At 42.3% G+C, this 26,147-nt stretch overlaps 2 protein-coding genes across 2 annotated transcripts in view; one reads left to right on the top strand and one right to left on the bottom strand.

The window, feature by feature from the left end:
• LOC119400590 (ER degradation-enhancing alpha-mannosidase-like protein 3) overlaps nt 1–24,333 on the top strand; it is a 110,390-nt gene extending 86,057 nt beyond the window's left edge. The window contains exons 17-21 of the mRNA XM_037667655.2: nt 6,161–6,242; nt 9,406–9,635; nt 12,603–12,648; nt 16,265–16,444; nt 19,145–24,333. Coding sequence (XP_037523583.1) covers nt 6,161–6,242; nt 9,406–9,635; nt 12,603–12,648; nt 16,265–16,444; nt 19,145–19,614 — 1,008 coding nt within the window. The 3' untranslated portion in view covers nt 19,615–24,333. The remainder of the gene's footprint in view (nt 1–6,160; nt 6,243–9,405; nt 9,636–12,602; nt 12,649–16,264; nt 16,445–19,144) is intronic.
• LOC119400563 (uncharacterized) overlaps nt 1–26,147 on the bottom strand; it is a 273,061-nt gene that overhangs the window by 143,986 nt on the left and 102,928 nt on the right. The window lies entirely within an intron of this gene.

A 26,147-nucleotide genomic window follows, 5' to 3' on the forward strand; every position in this document is an offset into this window, starting at 1 on the left:
ATGGGAACAGAATTCTGCCCTTACGTTTAGCGTTTTTCATGAAGTGTTGCGATTTTTTCTTCCTTATTTTAATGCTATGCATATTTATTTTCAACCATGCTTGCTTTTACCATTACCAGTGTCATTTTATGTGGGCAGTCATTAAAAGAGTGCAAGTGCTCTTCTGCATGCAGCGTCATGACATATGATGCACATATTCTAAGGTTAATGTTGAGTCAAGAACTTCATTGTGTTAGGAGGTGTTTTCCAGCAGTTCATTTCACCATGTAAAGCAAGCACTTTGAGAAAGTTTATGTAAAACCCTAAACTGCAATGAAGTAAGCATGTTGCAATGCAAAGTCTAGCACTGCCTTCACATGTAATGCTAAATAGTAACATCTGAAACTACTTGACCATCTTTGAGCAGTAATATATGCCGGCACAATTCTTTGCCTTTACTGAGCAGTTGTGTTGCTCATACAGACTTCATGAGCATAGCTATAGCTAAAGTATACCGGGTGTCCCAGCTATCTTTTGCCAAGGGTTAAAAAATACAATATTAGAGGCAGGCTAGTGAAATCAGTTGCAAATTGCTGACAGCCACCTTGCGCGCTATAGACATTTTTTTGTTTTGTAATTAACTAATTTGTTAATTAGGACGATTTAACTAGTTTGCTAAATATTGACTTTAGGCAAGAAATCCTGCTTGCAAAGTTCGAGAGCGTCCTCAAAAACCCCAATTCCATTATTTGCGATAAAGGAAGTCTCACGTATACCATTTTTTCCAAGCTGTAAAGAAAGCCCGCGAAATACAAAAGAACCACGTGACTAGCGCGCTCGCGCGCCGCGAGAATGCTGCCCTCAGCCGAGGTTTGAGCGAACGAAATCACCTGCGGCCGGGACTCGCCGGCTCCGTTGCAGCGGTAGGCCTATAAGTGGGCGGTGGTTTCTTGGCCCGTTGCCAGCCAGCTGCGCGCGTGACGGTGCAAGTTGTAGCGAGCGCGGACCAAGAAACCACCTTTAACTTATCGGCCTACCGCTGCAACGGAGACGCCGAGTCGCGGCCGCAGCTGATTTCGTTCGTTCAAACCACGGCTGAGGGCAGCATCCTCGCGGCGCGCGAGTGTGCTAGTCACGTGGTTCTTTTTGTATTTCGCGGGCTTTCTTTGCAGCTTGGAAAAAATGGTATACGTGAGACTTTCTTTATCGCAAATGATGCGATTGGGGTTTCTGTAGACGCTCTCGAACTTTGCAAGCAGCATTTCTTGCCTAAAGTCAATATTTAGCAATTTAGTTAAATCGTCCTAATTAACAAATTAGTTAATTACAACACCAAAAATTGTCAGTAGTGCGCAAGGTGGCTGTCAGCAATTTGCAAGTCATTTCACTCGCCTGCCTCTAATATTGTATTTTTTAACCCTTGGCTAAAGATAGCTGGGACACCCTGTATATCAAGTGTAAAAAGAATCCAACCTAAATGGCTAGTTATTTTCGTGACAGAAAAATGTAATTGCTTTATTTGTCATCATTGTAGAATGCCGGCGAGACAGCGTAACAAAACATAAGCAGAAAACTGGTGTGGAGCTTATATTGCTTGAAATTGAATACAAGCTGGAGACATTCATACCATAATAAATATTGCTGTAACTATCATTAAAACAGCACTAAAGGGTTTTTGCTATTGCCCTAAAAGTACATGTCAATTATCATAAAAGCAAGTCACATTTCAATGTCGCTGCCAATATTGTTGCCAGCCACCTTCACCACAACGATGGCTACATGGCAGTGCGTCCGCTTCCAATGCGGTAGGTACTGGGTTCGAATCCCAGTGCCGACCGGAAGCCCACCTGTTTTTCCTAAAAGGGTAGAGGAGTACACCGACCTGGCGCTCGGTTGTTCTTGAGTACTCATCTTGAAAGGTGGCCCCATAAGGTTGTCTAAAGGCCCCTGGGCGCACCTTAATCCACCTCAGCCTTGGTGAAATAGTTGAGCATCTGCCGCTGCTGTGGGAGGCAGAGAATTGCAGCCACCGGGTACCTGCCGGTTAAATAGGTACAAGCGCACTTCTGGCCTGGTGCTCGGCAGAATGAACTACATGGCCGCTTGGGAGGGCACCCACCCTGTGGGAAGTAGGCGGCATGGAACCGCCAGACCTAAAACATAAGGTCATCCTCCCCCTTTTTTTTCCTGCCACTATTGTTGCCAACCACCTTGCATATTGTGGAAGGGCAGGACTCTCTTGGACTTAATTGAAATGGCCCAAGTCCCAACTTGACCCATTCAGGACAGCCATTCGTCCTCAGTTGACTCTTTCTTTTTTATATATATATATCACCTGAGGAAATCGATCAAGTTTATCGACAGCTTTTCAACATACTGCTAAACATTTCTTTTTAAAACTTGAAAAGTAAACATTAACAGGAGGTTGCCAGAGCTGCCATCCGATGCCTCTAGCACTTTTCCAACAAGATGGCCAAAATTTTTTGCTTTGGTTTACTCAGCTACAAAGCATGTAATTAACAGCAAAACCACAGGAGCTTCTGTCAAGTTGTGAAATTTACGCTGACATATGCTGAATTTACATTGGCATATACTCTGCTTTAACAATTCCTCAAGCAGGGGTTGTAGAGTTAGAGAAAGCTAATACTTGGTGCAGTTAACAAGTTTTTTGTAGGGATGGGCGAATAGTAAATTTGAGGTTCGAAGCGAATTCGAAGTGAATAGTGATTTGGTCGAATAATTTCGAATCGAATAGTACTCACCACTTATTATTAATAAAAATTGAGCATTTTCTTCATGACCTTTGCACAATATTTTTAAGAATTGGAACTAGGTATGAGTGAATGTCACTTTTTTGGTTTGAAATGAAGTGGAAGAAACTTTGATTGGGGGTATCAAAATTTCAATAGCAGTAGGGTGCGAGTTATAAGTGGTACAATACGGTACAATTTAAAAATTACTGTACTTAGCGCATCTAAGCCCATATAACACGCTTTTAAACTTTAAAAAAATATGTACACTTAACCTTGAAGTGTGGCTTTGCAGCAGTGCAGATTTCCCCTGGCAGGGTGGTTTCATGTTACAGCAACCCGACGCTGCAGTGAAACCACCTTTACAGGGAGTTATGTGCAGTCAAACATACAGATATTCGTTCATTTCGAATACTTCGAAATTTCGAATAATCTAAATTCGTATCGAAGCGAATTCGAATACTTTAATATTCGTTCGAATATTCGAAATGCCCGAATATTCGCCCATCTCTAGTTTTTTGTGCAGGGCTGTCTTTTGCATGATAATTTGTTGCATTAATTACAGTGAGCGGTATATGTATGTACTTCAACAAGCTATTTTGTTGTAGCTTGTTTAACAAGAATATCTACTTCTATTTATTCCAGTTGACTTTCAGAATGTTCATGCAGGGCATTTTAGTTTTAATGAAATACAGCAGTCAGGATTTATCAACAATTTCAACCGCTGTAGTAGTCTGCGGGATTTCGCAGAGAAAGCAAGGTGTCGCAGTATCCTGGATTATCGGTTTGACTTCTCTAGGGCAGCAAATATTCATGTTAAAGAACTTGTCAAGATTACAAATGGAGCCTTCCATAACCGCAAATTTTGTAGAGTACAATGTAGGTTTTGAACACAATGTACCAATTAACCCTTTGAGGGTCGAATTTTTTCGCGAAATTCAGTCCAAAAATGTGTAATTTTTTTATTGCTGAAATAAATTCTTTAGACGATTCTATCTAAGAAAAAAATTGCCCAAATTTTTTTTCGTGACCGTAAAGTGACAAAAAAATCATTTTTGTTGTTACATACACATAGTTTATTCGTAATAAAATCAAGCAAAATCCTAAAAAAGCTTGTTTTTATCAATAAAAATTCTGCATTGTATTAAACATAGCACACAGACATACAAAAATAAGCGCACCAGAGTACTTTTACGGTTAAAAATGTTTGTGTTCTAACACTACAAACTTTTCAGCGTGTTATAGTCTTTGAAGCATCCATGGCTCGCCACGCACGCTTTTCAGATGTCGCTCCTTGATCGTCATCGCAGTCTGAACTCGTCAAAAAATCCTCGTCTGACAAACTGAAATCCAATAAATCAGATTCTGATTTGGCACTTGGGGAATAGTCCGCATCGGAAGAATCGCTACTCGACTCACCGGCAGCAGAGCAACCGGGGCGCGCTTCCATAGCGTAAGCGAACTGCGTCAGTGAGCGCACGGAAGAAAACTCTATGGTTGTGCGCCCGTCCGGAAAGAAATACGAGTGAAAGAAACTACAGTAATCCTTCGTCTTATCGCCAACAAGACATAGTTTTTCCGAGGCCCCAATACAGGAAACGCAACACGGCGGCGTCGTTTGTGTAATTTAGCGCCGCACGAAAACAGATGTAATCGCGCCCCGGGGAGCAATAAACGAGAGAGTAACAAGCGGTCACGCTTTGAGGGATTAGAAAACAAACAGCCATCAGCTTTGCGGGCGCAAGAAGCAAAAACCATCGAAGGACGAAACCGAAACCAGCCGCACCGCGTGCGCGCGTTTGATTGAAAGCTGCAGCGCCTCTTTGGAAACCGCAAAAAAAAAAAGACGGAGAGGCATCGGTGCATTAAAAAAATTCCACGTATTCCCAAAGCGTGGCAGCACATTCTAAGCAAGAGAAATGATCCAAGAAGGCGCGCGTTTGAAACCAACTGCGCAGCGGGCGCGCTCGGTTGCGCAACTGATAGCCGGCGCACAGCGCGCCGATTTGCGAAGCATAAAAAAAGTAACAACGAAGAGACATCGGCGCATGAAAAAAATTCCGCGTATTCCCGAAGCGTGGCAGCACATTCAAAGCAAGAGAAATGATCGAAAAAGGCGCGCACTTTAAACCAGGTGCACCGCGAACGCGCTTGGATGGGCAAGCGATAGCCGGCGCGCCGTTTTGGGAAGCACGAAAAAAATACAACGGAGAGACATCGGCGCGTGAAAAAAATTCCACGTATTCCCGAAGTGTGGCAGCTCAAATCAAGCAAGAGAAATGATCGAAACAGGCGCGCGTTTTAAAAATAAACGCTATGCCGTACATGTACGACAAAAACCCTTTGGTACCAGGAAGCTTCTGCCGTACATGTACGGCGAAAACCCTCAAGGGGTTAATTATTAAACCCTGTATATTTATAAGCGCCCACAAACTAGGAGCCTAATGCTTCTGTCGACAAAGCCTGATAGCAGGTACTTGGTTGTATTGAAAGCCCAAACATAATTACAATAGTTCTTTTCAATAGTAAAAAGAATGCTTGGCAGATTTGCGCAGCTTCCGCTTCCAATATTGTAATATAACCATCAAGGAAACCTTCATTGAATTGCAAATATGAAATGTATTGTGGGGAGAAAATATTAGGTGGTTTGGCTGAAGTCACAGAAATAGAGACTGAGGCCTGTTCACAGGAAAACGAAGAGCTGTAAGTCAGTCTCATTTTCCGGGATATTATAAATAAATATGCATGCATGTGTGCATATATTCATTTCGTTAAACATGGTACAACTGCTTCAACTTAGAGACTTAAATATTTGTGCTCATAAATGTGACTAGTAAATGCTGTGAAAGATTGATATACTGCGCCAAAGTGGCTTCCGTCGATCACATCACTGCACAAGGTCTCTTTAAGGCTGACCTTTGGCACAAGCTTGACCAGCAGTCTGATCTTGTATTTTTTCAACACTGCCTGCATAAATCTCCTTATTCATGGGTGTAAAATACTGCAGAACACTGTATGAGCTTTGTATAAAGCATGTGAAGGCTCCAGCGTCAGAAGGTGCACTACTAGGCCAGCTTGTTTACAGAGGAGAGTTGACTGAACACAATAATTGAATATGGAAAGGCTTGTGAATACTCCACCATTAGGCAACCATTGAGTTAAGGGTTAAGGATCGGTGAGACTGGAACACTTGATTTTCTCTCCCAGTACAAGTACTACCAACATCTTGAGCATCAGACTTCCAACAAATATTTAGATTTTTCTAGCAGGCTGTTTCTTTATTTTTATACGTTCCTACTTTCCGCGAGGGATGATGGCAACTGAAGTGTCACAGCTGGCGTTTTTGTGCATCATTGTATAGAGCTTTCTTTTTCTTTATCTTCTGGAAACTTACTGTCATGAATTCTGTACTGGCTTTCTTTTTTTTGTAGGCCGAGAGCCCTGAAGACGCCCAGGAGGGCCTGCTGTTCATGCAAGAGATGATAGAATTGGCAAAGCAGCAGAACCAACAAGGTGTGCTTGCTTGCAGCTACTATTATACTTATATACTTTTGCCTGCATTTTCTGAACATTCTCATGATATGGTGAGTGCATGCAGAGAGCCTGTTAATCGTTAACTATTCATGTGTCGTATTTCAAACTACTCAAATTTTTTTTATTTGGTAGAATATTCAGGTTGCCTTGTGCAAATTTCTTTTTATCAAAATTGCAATTTAATGAATTTTCTTAGTAACTGGCCTGCCTCTTCAGCTGGCCAAGATCAAGCTGTTACGATCTAGGCAAGTCAACGGCACACCTTCTGGTGGCTCTGTTGAGCAGTGCCATCTGTGATTACAACACTCCTCTACTAGTTCCTGTCTATAGGGAGTACTGCTGAACTGGTTTTCACATCCTGGAAGACCTTTGCTGTGGTGATGACTGTGGCAGAGGCCAATAGCTTGTGTGTACATGCTGCAGCTGATCATGAAAGAACGAAAGAAGGGGAATTGATCAAGGGGCTTGGTTTTTTGTTGGACACAACGTAATGAATCCAAGGAAGGCATAGGGGACATTATTTATAGTTTGTAACTGTAGTGTAGTAATTATGATACAAATGAAAAGGAATTAAAAATGGACAAAAATAAAACAACTTGCCATCAGTAGAGACCGAACCTTTGGCTTTGATAGCAAGGGGACATTATTTATAGTTTGTAACTGTAATGTAATTATCATACAAATGAAAAGGAATTTAAAATGGACAAAAAAACAACTGCACGCAAAACCTGCACGTAAAAAAGGTCACGCGCTACGTGACGCCTGCTGGCAAAAAAAGAGTGTTCGACACTCACCGCTGTGGGTTCGAGTGGCACTAGCTAACACTCACAAGAGTACATGTACAGAAATACTCAATAAAGTGGGCGGTGGAACGACCCTTGTCATAGCTCAATAGGGGATATTCATAATGCTTGATGCTCTGGAAACACTGGGCGCATCCGCCATTTTTTGTTGCGCGTTGTCGCGGAATCATCTGCTAGCGTCTCCATAAGGAGAGGCCACGGAGAGGCTGAGCCGCAGTCATTGGCGGTGCTTTCAGACCGAGAAAATACGGCTGTTTCTTTTGTCATCCAGCACCAAACGGTTAGAGAACCTAACTGTGCTGCTACAAATCGACAAGAGCGCATTATCGGAGCTCTGTGCACTTCAAAACTCATCCGAATGGCAGCTGCAGAAGGTGCATCATTTCACAAAGCCGAACTGCTGTTCTCTAGTGGCGTGTGCTTCCGATCCGAGGTAGGCGTTCAAGAAAGGTGTTCATTGCAGGGGAGATGCGACTCTCAAACTTCTAAGATAACCTTGCACAGCAATACATCTCCGTTGTATTTCTCACTGCGATTATAAACATGCGTCAGATATCGAAACCACGTTGTTTCTGCACGACCTATGCAACACTGTTCTGCATTCTGCACCTCATTTCTTTAGCCACAGGTATCTCTACGCCCTTCACAATAGCATGTGTCGTAGTTTTTCGAAATGAACAAGGCATGGACATGTGCACGAGCGGTGCGTCGCAAACCAAACAAAAATACTGATCACGCGTTTGAACTGTATACAGAAAGAGCGACCCGAGTAACACTGGTTGTTTATAATGCCAGTCGTAATCTGTCGCGCGGATTTAGTATTGTCGTTATGGTTTTCTTGAACGTTATACGTGTGCGTTTATTGACATAGCTTTTTAAAATATTGCGCTCTTTGCTTTCGCATGCCATGGAGGCGTGCATTATCACGCGCTGCGTGCTATTGCGAACAGCATACAAGCATACAAGTGCCCGCGATCAGCGGAAAGATGAGTACGATTATCTACTGAACAAACAGCTCCATCTATAATACGGCTCTGTAACTCGCTCCACGTTCGGAGCACACGCTGACCGAAGAAAGCAAAATAAAAAGAAAATAAAAGCGGAGAGATAAGGGGGTGTAAAGCGAAGGGCAGACACAGCGTTAGTATTGACTAGCAGTATTGACCGTTTAGTATTGACCATATGGATCCGTATCCATATGGATACGCATCCATATGGATTTCCCGGTAGCTTCGTGCTACAAATGGGTGGTTGTCTATTTTCCCTTTCTTATCATTCATGCTGTGTGAGCCAACCATATATTAAGACGTGGACCTTGCTCATTTCTCAGTTTTCCTACACATCTACCAAAACATTACCATTTAATCGGCATAAATGTTTACAGTGATGAAAGAAGCGATTGCAGCCATTTCGGAAAAACGCATTTGCAGGGTGGAGCTCTGCTCAGCATACAATGTATTGAGTAGTGGTGGACGGGAATTCAATATATGTGTAATACAGTGCTCTAATTTTGTAGCGTTAGCTACACCGGCCTAGCCGAGCCAGTTTCGCGTGGCTCCTCAAGAACCGTGCTGCGCATGCGCGAAGATCAGTGATGTCACACAGCTGGTGCATCAGAGCCGGCACCTCCCTCGCACTCCGACGCTGCCGCGCGTGACTCGCTGCCGCCGGTCTGCGCTTTCCAGAGGAGTGACGTCGTAGCCGAGGTAGACGTACTGCCGCCGGCGCGCGCTCAGCTATTCGCCTTCGCTGTGCAGTCGCCGTGTGACACTGCACTGGAGCTGCTTGATAGCGCCTCTGACTGGCGTTTGCCAGTGTGGTTTAGCCATGGAGAAGGAGAGTGCAAATGCTGCTCAACGGCGCAGAAGAGCCGAGAAGCTTAACTCATCGGATCCCGAAGCAGTTGCCTGGCAAAATAAATATACATGTTCCTCATAATATGTATCTCATTGGAGCAGCAGTAAGCATGATAATCAAGCTAATCCTAGACAATCAGGAAAGCTAAGAACAATCAGCTGAACCTTTACTAATGCTACATTATCCTGGCGTAGCCGAGCTAAGCCACTGCAACATTTTTTTCATAGGATTTCCAAGGATGTTACAACTGTTTAATATAGTAGCAAGTAATACATTCTATCTTGGTTGGCCTATTTAAAACATTGCAGTTTTCAATTTGGTAATCTTTATCCACAGAAACTACTGCAGTAAGAACAGTTTCCATAATTCAACCTTATCATTTCATTAAGCAAACAAAATCAGTGCTTATTGAATACAGCATCCATCAGCTTTGGTCATTTTCATGTCTTATTAATATTCGTTTTCCCTGTTTTTATGTGCAGAACAGCATGTACGGTCTGTGACATTCACATTGCCTTCTACCAAGATGCATATGGTTCTGCAAGCGGGGCCTGCCCAGTTTGGAAAGGACCTTGGGAAGCCAGCTAATGAAGTTCGTGCTCCACTTGTGGTGCTTGACCCTCTGCGGGGCTGTGGAGAGTTGCACAACAGTCACGAGATTAAGGGCAAGATTGTCATCATGGAGCGTGGCGAGTGTATGTTTGTTGAGAAAGTGAGTTATGTGGAGCTTTTCACAACTGTTGGATGTTGTAGTAGTACCTATTTCTTCACAACCTGTACAATATACAGTAAAAGCTCGTTAATTCGAGACCTGTCAGTTTGGAAAATTAGATAATTCGGACACGTTCTCTGGTCCCGGCAAGTCTATGTATTGTTCAATGGCATGAAACTCTCGTTAATTCAGTGAGATTCGGCCGCAACCTGGTTAATTGGGACGATTCTTGGAATGTGCCAAGCGCGAAGCACCGCAAATGTGCGATGCAAAGGAGCGAAAACGGTGATCACGGACAACCGAAACGAGGCGGCCCAGTCTGCATCACCATCGTCATCAGCGTGAACCGTACGGTAAAGACGGTAACGGTGTTTCGGGTTAATTTCAGGTTAGCGCGTTTCGGTTTAGTTAGGACAGGAAGGTCTTGGGCTGCAGTCACATTGGGAAAAAGTTGCGAGTGGCGAAAATTGCGGCTGTTACACTGCTATTATGCAAAGTAAGTACTAGAGGATTTACGTATTTGTTAAGAAAATGAAGGTGTATTGACGTAATAGACATTTGTTTATTGTTTTCTTGATACTTTCGATAATTCGGTTAATTTGAACATTTTTTTCCAGTCCCGTGAAATCTGAATTAACGAGCTTTTAGTGTAGTATGGGCTGCGATTCCTGGGTGTTTTCATATGGAAGCCTGACCTCATATTACTTAAAGGTTTACACTCTGAGGCAGCCTTGGAATTATTAGTAAGGTTATCAAAAGCTCGTTTTTCAATGCCTGATGTGAAGAAACTTCTAGATCTTGTTTGGATAGAGGTTGTCAGATGGGTACAGGGAGCATACCCAGGGCGTGTGCCCTGTTGAGGGATTGTGGAAAAGTCATTTTATAATGCAAGAGAAATCATTTCTCTCTTTAGTGTCCCTTTAAATATTAAGGTTTCTTGACCTTCTAATGCTGACATTTATAAAACTGTAGCTGATTTAGCGGGAACGTAGCAGATGACAAAAGGTGAATCCTCCTGCTGACATCGTCGGAGTACCATTCGCAGTGCTACCATTGGTGGTGCACAAGGCCAGTCAATATCCAAAAGTATGTTCTATACAGATCCATAGCAACAGCCATGGATTGTAGTAATGTATCCATCATCAAAAGGTCTGCTTGAGCAGTCACGTTTCCTGTGTAACAAATACTCAATGCCTTACGAGCTGTTAAAGTAAGGTTGCCTGCCCCTTTTTTGATTAGTTGATGCATTTAACTCACATTTCGAAAATCACTGCTTTACCAAATCTGAAATCATGTCTGAGTTGTGTCCAGAAGTGCTATGTGACTTCTGCTTGTAATTTATAAGAAACCTACAGGTGTGTGGGAGTGCACTTATGAAAGAGCATAAAATTGGGCTTACAGGCAGTTGCATCCAAATGAGTCATGGGGCATAAGGCTGTTAGCAGTGGGCACCTTCCCCTCAACTTATTAAAATGTCACAGTTTCGCCGCAAGGGCGAAGCAATGAATGCTGTAGCAACGAATTGGAATGGTATACAAAGTGAGGCAAGCAACTAACTTAGCATAATAACTCAACAAAGCGCTAGTGTAAGAAAACATGGCCGCTGCAGCAAGCGAAATGGCCTTCATGCTGTCTATCACTTCAGCGCAAACTTAGCGGTGAGAACATGGCACCTACATATGTATGAGCCGTCTGCTGATCCCTGTTAAGATATGGCGTATGCTACCGCGCCTAGCAGCTGCTGCGATTGCTGCTGGAGCTAGGCAGCCCCCCACCCCCCATCTCCAAGCCTCCCTTGAGCCTTTTGTGCGATGGGAGATGGTCGGCAAGTTTTCTCTCCACTTGAGCCGCAATTGTCGGCTGCCCTCGCACACTTTCATTCGCACATAGAATGTACATAGAATGTTAAACTCTGGCCAAGCAGCGAAGTTGTGGGCAGTTGACTGCTGCTTCAAGTCTGATTTGTGTCCGTGCTTACAGAGTAACAAAATAATTTTTGCAAGGGTCCATTACGTTACACAGTAGAACCCCGCTGATACGTTTTTGAAGGGACCGTAGGAAATAAACGTAAGAGACGGGAAACGTAAGAGCCGAAAAACAGGAAAAACGGCAAAATATTTAGTGGTACAGAATTTTATTTCAATTCTTACGAGCAGCACGAAAATTGGCGCGCTCAGCCGCGATCTAGTCGATGGATAGAAACGCGGAGCTTAGGACGGCCTCATCCACAGAAATGTAATCAACGTATGTGATTTTTTAAACACCAACAGCTGTAGGCATGAAAGAACTAAGCACACGCAAGCGCGATCGGCGCGGCGAGTCCGACCGCGAACCGCACGCACGACCACGCGAGCTCCAACCAGCTCGAACTCCTCCCGTTCTCCGACAAATAACGATGATGATGAGTCTACGCCAACGCGATGGCAGAAGTAAATGCCAATCTCGAAGGCCTTGCTTTCGCAAGCAATTACGTCATACACGCCATGTTTGTGCAATACAAATCTCAGAGGCTATGCTTTTGTCAATAGTAAATGCCAATCTCGAAGGCCTTGCTTTCGCGAGCAGTTACGTCATAGACGCCATCTTTGCAATTTGAATCTCGAAGGCCATGCTTTTGTTTGCATCAATTGAAAGATTCTGTTGCTTGCGCCTCTCATGCGGCTAATATTACGGTCAAACGAGGCCAAACTGCGTGAAAATGCACCATGGCCGCTCTCTTTGGTAGTCACTCGGTCGGCTCCGAGCGCACTTCGCGACGTATCATACGGGAACGGTCCGACAGTTACGACGTAACAGCGGGGTTCCCAATACATTGTATCCTATGGGAGCTATGCCGGGACCGGCGGAAAACGACGTAACAGCCGGGAAAACGCAGCAGTGAGGAACGTAACAGCGGGGTTCTACTGTATATGTTATTAGTGTTACTGGCTTTTTTATCTTTGTAGTCATTTTTGTCTCTATTTCTAGGCAAGAAAAATTCAAGCATTTGGGGCCGTTGGAGGCATAGTCTTGGGTGAGCTTTGAATTTTCTTTTTAATCCAATATTACTGGCCCTTAAAGGTCCACACCGCCAATTTTTTAGCATGTCAAGGTGATGGCAATTCTGTGTTCCCGAGATGCTCCTGCCATGCTTCTGATGGTCAAAATGCCTAGAAAAGGTGAAAATAATTTTGAATAAGCAAGAAAGCACTATAGTGAAACCCAGCTGAGCAGTACCCTTTTGTATGATGTATCCGTATGCACATGCTATGTATGAAGCCTCACAAGGCATGCTGGTCGTGCCATTGTGGAGAACAAGAACTATGAAAGCAATGAGCTAGCAGACGCTGCTGATTTGTGGCCACTCCATATGACTGCTCCGTCTCGGAGCTGTCAAACAGTGACAGCTGTGATGTAGATGAATTCAAGAGTCATCAATCGCCATTCACATTTGACCCACTACCACCTGAGTCAGTTGCTGAGAACACCAGCAACCCAGCGCAGCGCATCCTGCTGCAACTTGAAAATCTAGGATAGCTGTAATCACTGATATTATCCTGATAAAGTAGGTGTTAAAGGGGTCATGAACCACTTTTCCAAGTAATGATCTAATGACCTCAGTACCGGAGTTTACTGCCTCCCGAATCGATTGCTGCAAAAATTTCTCGAATCCGTCAAGAATGAGCGGAGTTACGGGGGTTTGGCGCACGCTCTCAGCGCTTTCTCTCTTTTCTCGTGCCGACGAGCGCACTGGAAGCTAAACAGGGAGGGATGGCACGGGGGTAAGAAGTTACGTCAGCGCGCGTCATGAAACGCGATCGCTCTCCCGCTGTGATTCGCATGCGTGAGTGCGGCTACCGCGTAAATTTAGCAGACTGAGGAGTGCGGCACGGGCAAGTGGCGGCACCCCGTGGCAAGAAGCGCATCTCATCCGGCTATCGGCCAATAAGCATGCTATATCTTGCGACGTAAACTGGCAGATCCGCGACGTCAACGTGCAGATGCCCCGCCCACCGACGAGAGTGAGAACCGGCCTCTGTTTGAAAAGAGGGCGCCTGAGGAAACGGCAACTTCGCGCTCCGCCTGTGGCTTTTACGCACGCGGCGCGCACGACTAATATTTTGCAGAGCAGTTCATAGCCATGTCAGCTTTCCGCAGGATGTGTTTTTTCAACAAGCCCAAGGGGTGCTTCATGACCCCTTTAAAGTAGGTGGAAAGAGTTTCCAAACATGTAGTTAATATTACAGACTTTATTACTTTTAAAACTGGCATATGTAATCTTGCTTTCCAAATTTTGGCAAGATTTATTTTGTATTTTTTTTTTCTTTTGTTGCATTTCCTGCCACTTAGATATATTTGCTCTATGAGTTGTTGCTGTGCTTTTTGGGCTCGTTTTGCCTTGTTGAACCTGCTAATATTTGATCTGTTATTTCCTTATGTGTAATTTATGTACTAATCCCACATGCCTTCAGGCCCTGAGAGTAAATAAATGAATAAATATGCAGAGAAAGGCATAAAAATTTGGGTTAGTTGTGGAAGTTAACAAGAAATCCATACTGCTAGCATGAATTTCTGGCATATGCTGGCGTCACATGCTGCGTGATGCCAGCGGGCAGAAAGAAGTATCCCACTCTCGCCGTCATGGCTACAAGCGGTGCTGACTGACACTCCCAGGTTTAAATGCATAGATATACCCGATAATGTGTATGGGAGGACGACCGCCACCATATCTCAATTGGTAGAACATCGGACGCGTTATTCAAAGGTTACAGACTCGGTCCCTGCTGGCGGCAAGTTGTCTTTTTGTCCCCTTTAATTTCTTCACATTCATTTCATAATTACTACAAATAACGTCCCCTATACTTTCCTTGAGTTGATTGTCTGTTAATTCAATTCTCATTAAGGTTGTATTTAGCAAAGAAAAAACGAGCCCTTAAAAATACCCCGTCTTTCAGAAATTATTAAGTGTCTCAGAATTTACAAGTAACATCCAGTGAGACATTTGGAGCACTGGCTGAAAAAGAACTAGAATTCGGAGTGTCTGGCCAGTTTGGCAAGGATCTTGGTAGCCAGCTAAAAAAGTTCATCCTCCACTTGTGCTGCTTGACCTTCTTCATGGCTGTGGGGAGTTGCACAACAGTCACGAGATTAAAAGCAAGATTGTCGTCATGGGATGTGGCAAGTGTATATTTGTTGAGAAAGTGAGTTCTGTGGAGCTTTTCACAAGTTTTGGATGTTGTAATAGTTCTTATTTCTCCACAACTTGGACACCATAGTAGGGCGCAGTATTCGTGGGTGTTTTCAGATGGATGTGTGACCTCACATTAAAAGTTTGCATTCCGAGTCAACCTTGGAATGATTGGTAAGGGTATCAAAAGCTTGTTTTTCAATGCCTGGATCTAAAGAAAGTTTTAGATCTTGTGTGGATAAAGAATGTGTGATGGGTACAAGGAGCATGCCCAGGCCATGTGGCTTGTTAAGGACTAAGTGTCTCAGAGTTGATAGAAAGGTTGAGAAATTTTACGGAGTTCCCAGTTAGAAAGAAGTTAATGTGTGCCTGTCTAATGAGTGCTACATCTACTTGGCTGAAGCTAGGGTAGCATGGGGAAAAAAAGAAGAGCTACCTGAAACATAATCGGTATTAAGCAGTCTAACCAGAATAGAAAAACGATGGTAAAATTTATTTGGTCATGCTTTATTTAAGGGGTGGCATACTGCTAATACAAGACTCAAACTTTGGGTCTGACACATTGTTGCTTATACACTGTAAAAAGTCCAGTGTTCAACACAGTATCGTTTAAGGCATCATACTTGCTTTTCTTTTGCATAGGCTTGAGAGCATTTTTTTCCCCCCCTGCCAATATTAGTGTGCATGATTAAAAGAACTAGAAGTTGGAGTGAAATAGACACAGACTTGCACTGTTAGATAGACACAGACAACCTGTCTTCGTCTAAGTCATACTGCATTTCTCGGAGTATGAACCAACTCCTCCAAGTCAAAATTATTAGTGGAATGCAACCATTAAGGAACAGAGTGAGTGCTTTGCAAAGGATATTGGAGGAGTTACATGTGTGGTTGCTGGTGGGGTCAGAAAAAATTAACTTTGACAAATTGGGGCATATTGCACAGATAACGGAGCAGGTAAAACAGTAGCCATGTGAAAATAGAAGTTTGATTAATTGAATAAAAGTCATCTGTATTCCTGCAATTTTAACAGCAGCTATGCTGAAAATTTGTGGGTCAATTCAAAGAGAAACTCGTTTGTAGTAGTACTGTCTGTGTGTGAGCATCCACCTCTGAAAAAAGGAACTGTGTGCTGGTGAGAGAACCGTGGAGGTAAGCAACAATCACTTTCACGATGCCTGTAGTGACAAACAGCGTGTGGGCACAGACATGAGCACACGGCAGCGAACAAGGCAAAGTATGAATGCTTGTAGCCAACACACCGATAGCCACCAGAGCCTAAAGCATATGATCAGTCATGGGAGCACAACAGCAATTTAGGAGTGGATTGTGCATTGTTCCTCATTCCAAAATGGGATCAATCATTCAAATGTGCTGTTGCTGTCATACATGTATGATGGTGAGCATCAAAGGGTTAAATAAATAGCATTTTTAAAATTTTCAATGATTTGGTGATGCCCTGTAGATAACCAGGCAGGCACCAACGCCCGGCAGTCACCAGTGTTTGCCATGTCCGGTGATGGCACGGATGATGTCACTATCCCACTTGTGTTCCTCTTCACGGAGGATGGTCAAGTGCTGCTCAACGCATTCAAAGAGCACCCTAACCTTGTGGTCACCTTGTCAGACCTCAGCATCATCTCGTGTAAGTGACTGCAGTTGTTTCGTGCTTTTCTAGATATGTGGATGTATCCTGAGCCTGCTTTTACCTGATTAAAATTTTAGCGGGTCCAGCCATAACTCAGTAAAATAAACGGAACTCAGTCACAAAATATATTTCTATTTATGGCTTATGCAGTCCTTTCACCAAAATTCTACTTAGTTGGGTGTACTCAGAATCAGACTCGTCAAAACTGTGCTCAGCCAGGCTCACTTACAACTTGTGACTGCACTTTAATAGTAAAAAACAGCGCGAAAAACTAGAGACAAAAGGGAAGAACAACACGGCACGAGTGCTGTCCTGTGTTGTTCTTCCCTTTTGTCTCAAGTTTTTTGTGCTGTTTTTTACTATGAATACATAACAACTAGCCCAGCTTACCGATCTCTTGCACTTTAATATCTTTTATGTTACCTGCCACGGTAGCTTAGCAACTATGTAAAACCTTGTTAATTCAGTGTCACTGGCACCATGAAAAATCTTTGAATTAAGCAGGTTTTTGAATTAACGGAACATAAAAAAAAGTAGGATCTAGGGAACTTTTAATTACTGAAACTAATCAGAGATGCTGGTTTGTCAGGTCCGGTAGTTTGTGGTTTCAAGGGCCATTAATTTCCAATCCCGATTTTGCTGTAAAGCCGGGGAAGCAGTGGCTCTTTGGAGCCATAAGGCAATGCCTAGTAGCGATGTTGAAGACTCATAGGTGAAACACCTCAACCTCGTTGCTGCCAGCACAAAAAGAGAAGACAGAAAGAGAAAAAAAAGAAAACGATCTCGCAGTCAGCTGAAATGCGTACCTGCAGAGGAAAAGACTGCAACACATTGATGACATGCGGGCAGCATGTCACATGCTCTTTGCGGCATCAGTGTGTTATGATGCGACCATTCTTTCTGGGAAAAGAAGGACAATAATAAAGGCTATGCTGACAGAATTCGCCATGTGTTCTGGCTGGAAAACATCATTAAAGTTTTCGAACTGAGTTTTCGAAGCAGGTGTTGCAGGCAAGAACTCCGTCAGTAGCGCCCCGCCACGGTGGTCTAATGGTTATGGCACTCGACTGCTGACCCAAAGGTCGCGGGATCAAATCCCGGCTGCGGCGGCTGCATTTTCGATGGAGGCAAAAATGTTTGAGGCCTGTGTACTTAGATTTAGGTGCACATTAAAGAACCCCAGGTGGTCGAAATTTCCGGAGTCCTTCACTACGGCGTCTCTCATAATCATATTGTGGTTTTGGGACGTTAAACACCAAGTTCCTAACTCCGCCAATCGGAGTTCTGTATACATTGAAAATTCTTTTGGACTGCCATTTGTTATTTTTCCTACTGTCCCCAGAAATAATGGGCACATGGTTGCATCATGACACAGTGACGCTGAGAGGAGCACGCGATAAGCTGCCCACGTGTGACTGCTGTGTTGCAGTGAAGCACAGCTCCGCAGGCACGTTGTTCGCTGTTCAGGTGTCGATGTGACATCCCATGAACCACTTCTCTCTCTCTCTCTTTCTATCCCCCCTCTCTCCCCCTCTGGCAGCAATGCAATTGGGGTGGTTCACATAGCAATCATCAGCATTGCTACGTGTCATTGCCTTGTGGCTCCAAAGGGCCATTTCTCCCACATGTTTTTGGCGAAATTGGGATCGGGAATTGCCACATAGCACCCAAAATTTTCTAATAAACTGATCTGGTGCTGACTGCTGCCTAAAATTATCCACTCAAATCTACATTACAAAATACAGGGCTGCAGAAATTCTTTGAATTAAGCAGGATTTCGAGATAAGAGGTCGAATTAGTGACATTTTACTGTATGTTGTGCATCTAGGCACAATGGCACAAGTTCTATTTCTGGCCCCTGTGGCTTCATTTCCGTGGGGGAAGAATTCTAAAACACCTGTGTACGTGCTTGGATTTAGGTGCATGTAGAAGAATTTCATGTGGTCAAAAGTGATTCTGAGTCACTCGCTACGGTGTGCCTCATAGTCTTATTGTGGCTTTGGCTCATGGAAAATGAAAAGTTACTTTTCTTAATATCATTTATGCTATGTTGAGCCTGATTTAGGTATGGGAAACCAAATGAATGGTGTGTTGTAGTGTTTTATACTCTGGAGTGTGCCTTCAATTGGGGCTAGTAGAAATACAATTGCCACATAATTTATTATCCAACACTTAATTGACTCGTTACTCAAACAGCTTTCTTTTAGAACAAGTGTACTCTAAGTTGTTTAAGTTTTTCTTTGATGTTAATCTGTGTTTTGGTATTAAACATGTTAGTCTGAAACAAGTTTACACAGTATGCCACCAGGCTACCTTATTTGTCAGATTGCACTTTGCATGACCATATTATGTTGGCAAGCACATATCTGGCTGGCAGATCTGCCTATCTTCATGCTGCATTTGTAGTGCAGCAGTGCCACATGTGCTATTTTGAGGCAGGACATATTAATGAACTGGTGCAGTCATTGAACACCAATTTTGACATAGAAATAAATTAAAAGGGCGTAAAAAAAACACCGATAAGGCAGGCTACAGCACAAGTGCTCATGTTGTTCCCTGTCTTGTCTAGGTCTTTTCATTTGTTGTATTCTATATCATGGATGCACTCAGCCAACACCATGCCAATTTGACTATGCTTGTAATAGCCACATTCGATTTAATCTGAAAGCTTTGTTGATATTGTATTTGTGTTAACAGCCTCATCCTCCAACACCGAGGGTGAACCTGCTGAAGAAGCAGCCAATCAAACATCAGGTGAATCCAAAAAAAGCAAGAAGGCCTCTGCAGCCACATCCACAGAAGGTAGACCATCTTCTGCAGAAGCTGAACTACTACGCAAGGTGCAAATCTTGCGTCGTTTGGATGCATTGGGTCGGCTTCACGGTGAGACAAATGAGCTGCTAGAGAAAGAGGCCACCATCCGCCGCATGCTGGGAAAGTTGCTTAGCCAACACAAGCTTTTTGAGATGGATATTCGCAGCCTTCTAGAGCATCTAGAAGACTTTACCGCTGAAGCCAAGACAAGGCATTCTAGTGCCGATGGATTGTGCACATCACCTCTTGTGCCTGCAACATCATCAGTCAACCCGCTTTTTAGTGCAGAGGCCTTTGCTGCATTCATCATGCAACACCACTGTGAATATACTGCTACGGAGGCATCTCGATGACCATGGGAGCTCATTTACTCAAACAATCCTGCCAGGAAGTGCATTTCTTTTTGCCCTGCCAGTGCTGCTGCATCCTGCTGCTTCATTGTGGGTAACTGGAGTGCATTCCACCCCAAAGTGGTTTAGGAGTTTGCAGTGTGGTGATAACTTCTACTATGAATGTAAAAGCTTCTGATCATTGCACGGCTCTTGGTTGTGGCCTAGTGAGCTTGGGAGGAACCATCTACATATAATCTTAATGCAAAAAATATTTTGAACTGCAAAGTTGTGGTGCCCTTCAAAATTTGCCTAATCCTACAATGTTGCTGCATTTGATAATGACTTGAACTAACTTTTACAGCCGTGTGCCATACCTGCCAACTCTCCAGATTTTTCCATTAAGTTTACCTATTTGGGCTAGTTTGATCATTGTACAATTGTGCCAAGTTGCACTAAACTTGAGTTGAGCTTTAGTTGAACTTGCAAGCTAGTAAACTTTTACTGGACACATTGGAGTGACCTAGATGTGATGTACAGTAGGCACAGGTAGGAAACATTCAAGATGTGGACAGATTGCTAAAGCTCTACAGGACCTTGGTCACAGTGGTAGAGCTCCTGTCATTTTCTTGTGTTAATGCAGAATGTAAACTGACATTTAGTACACAGTATTGCAAGGATGTTCCAAACGGTACCTTGCTCATCATTATCTAGCTATTTCCCACCTTATGAGGAATAGACAAAACGGTATTTGCTTCAAGCAATTTTATTTAGGCCAATTTCTGGTGCAAGCAAAATTCCCATAGAAAAGTCTGATAAAAAAAAAATAGCCAATGTGATGTAAAAACAATATCTGCTGTTCCATGTTTCTTTCTGCTTGCATTCTGTTTCTAAAGCTAAGCCATGATTTTGAAGGGCATAAGCACTAAAAGGAAGGTTTGAGCTCAGGTTTGGAGCAAATTTTCTTTTTTAAATTTGTACTCCCCCCCCCTCTCCCAGTGTCATGTGCAGGGGACATTTACAAATTTAACATTATGCAGGTCGGCAGGTATAATATGCACAAGCTTTGAGCATCTGTATATAGGATGTGTGCTTTTGTATACTAGTTCAGGGCTAAGTCTATGAAAGAAAACATTGTCGAGCTATGTCATGCACATGAATGGATGCGTGCCCTTCTGCAGAAGCCTAGTCGGTGAAAGTGCTAGCGTAAGCACTTAAAAGGTTTTTACTTCTTCACCGAGAGTCTTTCACATTGATGTTGTTGGCATCTTATTTGCACAATGTTTATTTGCAGTGCTTTTACGAGCAAGCTTTTGTTTTTGCATGCAACTGTGAAGGCAGCATCTTAAAATTCTCATTTGTTCTTGGCTAGTGTTTTGTAATTTGCCTAGCATACGAAGGATGAAAGTCGTCATGATCATAGAGAGGGTGGTAACATGCTTTCGTTTGGTCCTTCTTCAGCCATAACATTTCTTAAGTTTATGGTAGCCGTATCTCTCCCTTTATTGTATTTATTATTACATATCATAAACAGCTAGATTACAGCACTATATAATGTGTTTTTCACAACAGCAAGAAATAAATGTTGTACCAGCAGTGCAAGAGCTTCAGAAAAACTTAATATCTTTCATACTTCCAAAGTTTGTAAAACATTGTACCCACAAAGCAACTTGAACATATAAAGCACTGTAGCAACCGTTTGTTTATAGTGACAGATGGGCTAGAACATCTTCAAAGCCACCTAACCACCAGCTCACTTGGCCACAATCAAAGGACTTAAAAAGGTAATCTTTGCTTATTCACATTGAAACTATCTGTCAGCAGGTTTATGTTTAAAAAAAATAGTGCCAGAGCATGACCCTCTGCCCCGAGTTATATGGATACTATGGATACCACAGTGAAAGAGCAAGCAACTATCAAGTTATGCCCACCATATATATATATATATATATATATATATATATATATATATATATATATATATATCATTAATTGAGCATTGAGAAGTTGAGACCAGTAATTTCTTTCATTTAACATGATATGTACTTGGGAGAAACTTGCCAAAGGTCAGAAATAGTGTAAATATATTCCACATTGTCTTTAAGAACTTGTTCTATTGATGATTATGTTTAAATAAGAGGTTACCTGGGGCCAGCGTCATGTGCAGATTGCTACCTGTTTATGAGAGCTGTGTGAAGTAAGAGTACTCTCAGTCAGGGATGTTGTGTCAAAGACAACATGTGCTGTTTACTGCCCTTGTTAACAAGCCATGCAGTGTTTCTATAGTGTATACAGGATGAAATCGATCATTAGCAAGAGGGTATGACGGTGCTGTTTCGAGGTTTTTTTAGCAAGAAGTAAAGGTCATGGCAAAATAGTAAGGCACATGACATACATATCTGAAGTGTGGTATATCTGTAATGACAATGTTTGATTGTGTGAGCAAACAGAATGAAGTGACCTGATAAAAATGTGCCACTGCATTTCAGGGGACCTTGGTTATATGGCAATGTGATTGTCTGTCTGGCTGAACATTGACATAGAATTTCCTGTTCCTATTTCTATTCTGATTTGAGCTACTTTTTCACAGTGTACTTTTATTTTTTATTCTTTACTACAGCCCACATTTTTAAGCCTGCTTTAACTATGCTGTTTTTCTGTTTCTGTAAAAAAAAAAAAAAAGCACCTGTGAGATTATCTTAATGCAGGTTAGTGTAGCATGTGTATGATTTTTATTTCAGGGCTACTGTTAGAAACTCTACTATATGTGGCAAAGAGATCTTGAGAGTGGTTTTGATTCTGTTCTTCCATCCATCGAAGGCTTTTCTGCAATACGTGTGCGTGTGTATATATGTGTGATGTGAAACCTTCAAACCCTTTGGAACATGTCTGTGTATTGTTCTTCCTTGGAAACCAAGGATTCATTTCCTTTGTACAGCAGGACTCTGCATCAGTGTCATGAATATGAGAATTCAGTCAAATGTAAGGATGCAAATGAAAAGCCCTGCAGGATATTTGCTAAAGTTTATCAGTTCATTTTTTCTTGTTAATTTATGCTGGTTTATCATCATAACAGAGCCTGATTAGCAAAAAGTATTAGCATGTATATTGTGTTATAGATATGCAAAAAGGATAAGCAAGGGAATGATAAATGTTTGAGTGTAGTTATTTGCTCTGTTGCTCCTCATACACTTTTTTTAGTGTATTTAATACTGCTATGGAAATATCATTTGCTATAAAACTATGAATGGAGGAGCTCTTTATTGTAGCTTTGCTAGTGTGGGAACTGCCTGTGCTTCTAGTTGTTTACACTGTGGTCATAAGGCAAGTATTATGGCTTACTCGGCATTCTCATTCTTTCTTTGTTCGTGTGTGTACTTGTTGCAGTGAATGAATGATGCAGATACGTATATACATCCATCCACTTTTCCCAGAAAGAAATGTTTTGGACACTCACGTGCAAGAATTTTTTTCCTTGGTGCTATGTAGTGATCCTGTCAAAGGACTTGAGACAGTTTGTAAAGCAGTGTTTTGAATTTATGTAAAATCTGTGACACATGTTTCTCTATTGTTACAGCTATATATAGAGACTCCGAAGATGTTATATCGCAATTGTGCAGTCTCATTCACATGGTTTCACATTTGCTTTTATTCTGTTCAACGTAATCTTCTACAAGTTACTGAAGGGCTGGTACATGCTTGCTTGGCTGGTTCTGGCCAAAACATTTGGAAAATTTTGCTGTTTGATATTTATGGCACAGTGTATGATCATAGACCATTGGATTCTCGAACAAGGAGGTACAAATTTTGCAACTTGGTTCTGGCTAGAGCAATGCATGATGCAGAGTGAATTTTGTTAAAGGTTATCTAGGCACCTGCAAAAATTTTACCCATTTGTTTATAATTAAGGCACAAGGTTTAATTATGAACAGAGATTTTTATCGCCTCTTTCTGTGCCGTACTATCTTATGCTAGTCAACCAGTGTCCTGCGATATAGGTGTGTACTGTCAAGCAGTATTATCACTTTGTTGTATAGTACCATTTTGCGGATAGGGAATGGTCAGAGACTGCTTGGTGGTACACATCAATGACCATGTATGCTGAAAAACTGGCATAACACTTCACAGCCCAAATCAGATAGGGGCAACAGGGCATTTATCAGCGATACCTTGTTACCATGAAAGCTTTGCACTGATGCATTCTTTAAGTCTGCCATGAACCCCGTAGTCATAGCCACTATGTTACCATCCATTCTTTCCTTTTTTCTCTTCATATTTTTCACGTGAAGTAGGCCAGTGTTGTTGCCAAGTGATAAAATACAGAGTATATAATAAAGTGTGATCACAATAATATGTACTTCAATTTGAATGAGTCAGTAGTAATTATTATTTTCAAATTCAGTGAACCGTTATTGTAACTTGTGGATAGCAAGATATTTTATATAAGTGATTAAGTGAATATGAGATAACCACAGAACCATTTGCAGAAGCATCAGAAGTAAATGGTAATGTGGTGTGTTTAAAGCAGACATTCAAGCAGTGTTATTTGTAATCGTTGCAAAATTTTTGTATAAATGAAAGAAAGCAGCACTTTTTGAGTTTACTGAATATTTGCTGATGATAACTGTGAGTACGTCTTTGTACGTCTTTACAAATTGGATAGACATTGGATTCTTTAGACATTGAATAATATGTTTCTCCAATCAAAAGTACTCAGTAAATAATAATTGGTTCTCATCTCTGCTCCTGCTATCTCGTTCTTGTCCATAATGGTGGCATTCTGTTAAGTGGCAGAATGCAAAAACGCATGCGTTTCTGAGATGCATATTGGAGAAACCCCAAGTGATCGAAATAAAGGCTGCGTCCACCCCTCCCCCCACCTCCACTCCCACTCTCACTGGTCGGTGTGGAAGGACGAGGAAGAAATAACGGGAAAGACAGGGATATAAGCCAGTTGGTCGGTATGGAGGTGCTGCTTTGGGACATAAGCAGCTGTACCCCATCAGTTTTCATGGCCTTTCATTTTCACTTTTAGTCCTTACAATTATTATTTTGTAAGGGAGGCAAATAACATTTCACTAAATATTGCAATTTGTTAATTACCTAAATATTCAAGGCTGAAGGTAAAACATTCCCCCATTAACCCCGTAAGTGCCAATTAAATTACGAAAAATTGTTCCAGAATTGCCAAATTTTTTTATAACATGAAATGCTTCAGTAACATGTTCAAAACAGAAAAAAACTTTCGAAAACATTTTACAGCTTATAAAAATGCTTTATTCATCATATTTCGCACCGTCATGTAATACCCAGGCCCGTAGCCAGAAGTTGTTTTCAGGGGGGCCCACTTGCTGAAGACCTTGAAAAACAAATTTTCGTTATTTATTTTTGGTAAAACACCCACCTTCATCAGAATTTCGGGAGGTGGGGGCCCTAGACTTCCCCCCCTCCCCTGGCTGCGGGCCTGGTAATACCCCATACCTGGGGCATTTGATAGGTATTCCGAAAGAAATTTCTGCAACTCCGGAAAGTATGGGTTCCATTTGACTTCCCGTGGACAAAATGTACTATTCCTCGATAGTGCAATACAAACTAGATGAGGCTACCATCCTTGTGGTAGTGTTCAAAGCACGGCACTGCGCCATGTTCGTTTATAACGCGCGGGAGACGCAAGATGTGCATTTCGCCGTTTAGTGTGCAGACTCTCATTCAATAAAGGCACCAGTAATGAAACTCGTGCTGCCATCTATGTTTTAAATAGGAAAACACCATTTGACGAGCTGGGCTCATCAAAAGCCTCTTGAAACATTGCTGAAGAGCCATAACGAGCACAGCTCATCATAAGCAAAAAAGTGACAATTTCTCATGCTGAGCTCAGCTCGTCATAAGCAGTTAAGGGGTTAACCTGGATAATGTAGATGTTATGCACAGAACAAGATGCACCACAGTTGACCACCAGGCTATATTAGCACTGCAATGCTGTGGAAAAAAAAAAAAGATTCCAATAAATTATGGTTATCAGATTTGTCAAGCTACAAAGCAGGAGGTGCAGGATAAATTAATTGCTCTGTGTACAGAAATCTATGCAGATTTTCGAGGAGGAGAAAAGCTTGCAGATCAAAGGACATGTTGAAAGTGCAGTGTGTACTCATTCATAAAAGCACCGAATATATTTTCTGTCATGTAGTGAGGTTATTGTGTTACCTCTATGGTGCAAGAGAAATAACTTGGGTATTGCCACTCTGTCTGACAAGACCAGATATTATTTGCCGCTCTTCATACATTTCGTCAAAAGACACGTGGCATTTACAAGTGGTCCCTCCAGGCCACACAGCAGCCCTGCTGCATATGCTTTGGGATTGTTCACTTGCTTTTTATTCATTGCAAGCATACATTCCAGCCAGGGTGTTGAACCAAAGAAGACGCAGCATTGTTCACAGGTTTGGGTTCAACGTGCTCCATTTCGCTCCAGTTTAGTTCCAGTTTGGAGAAATAAAGGTACTATATGCAGGGTGTTTCACGTAACTAGAGCCAAGTATTGAAAAATAAAAGCGGTT

The sequence above is a fragment of the Rhipicephalus sanguineus genome, chromosome 1 (genome assembly GCF_013339695.2).
Source record: "Rhipicephalus sanguineus isolate Rsan-2018 chromosome 1, BIME_Rsan_1.4, whole genome shotgun sequence".
Lineage (NCBI taxonomy): Eukaryota > Metazoa > Arthropoda > Arachnida > Ixodida > Ixodidae > Rhipicephalus > Rhipicephalus sanguineus.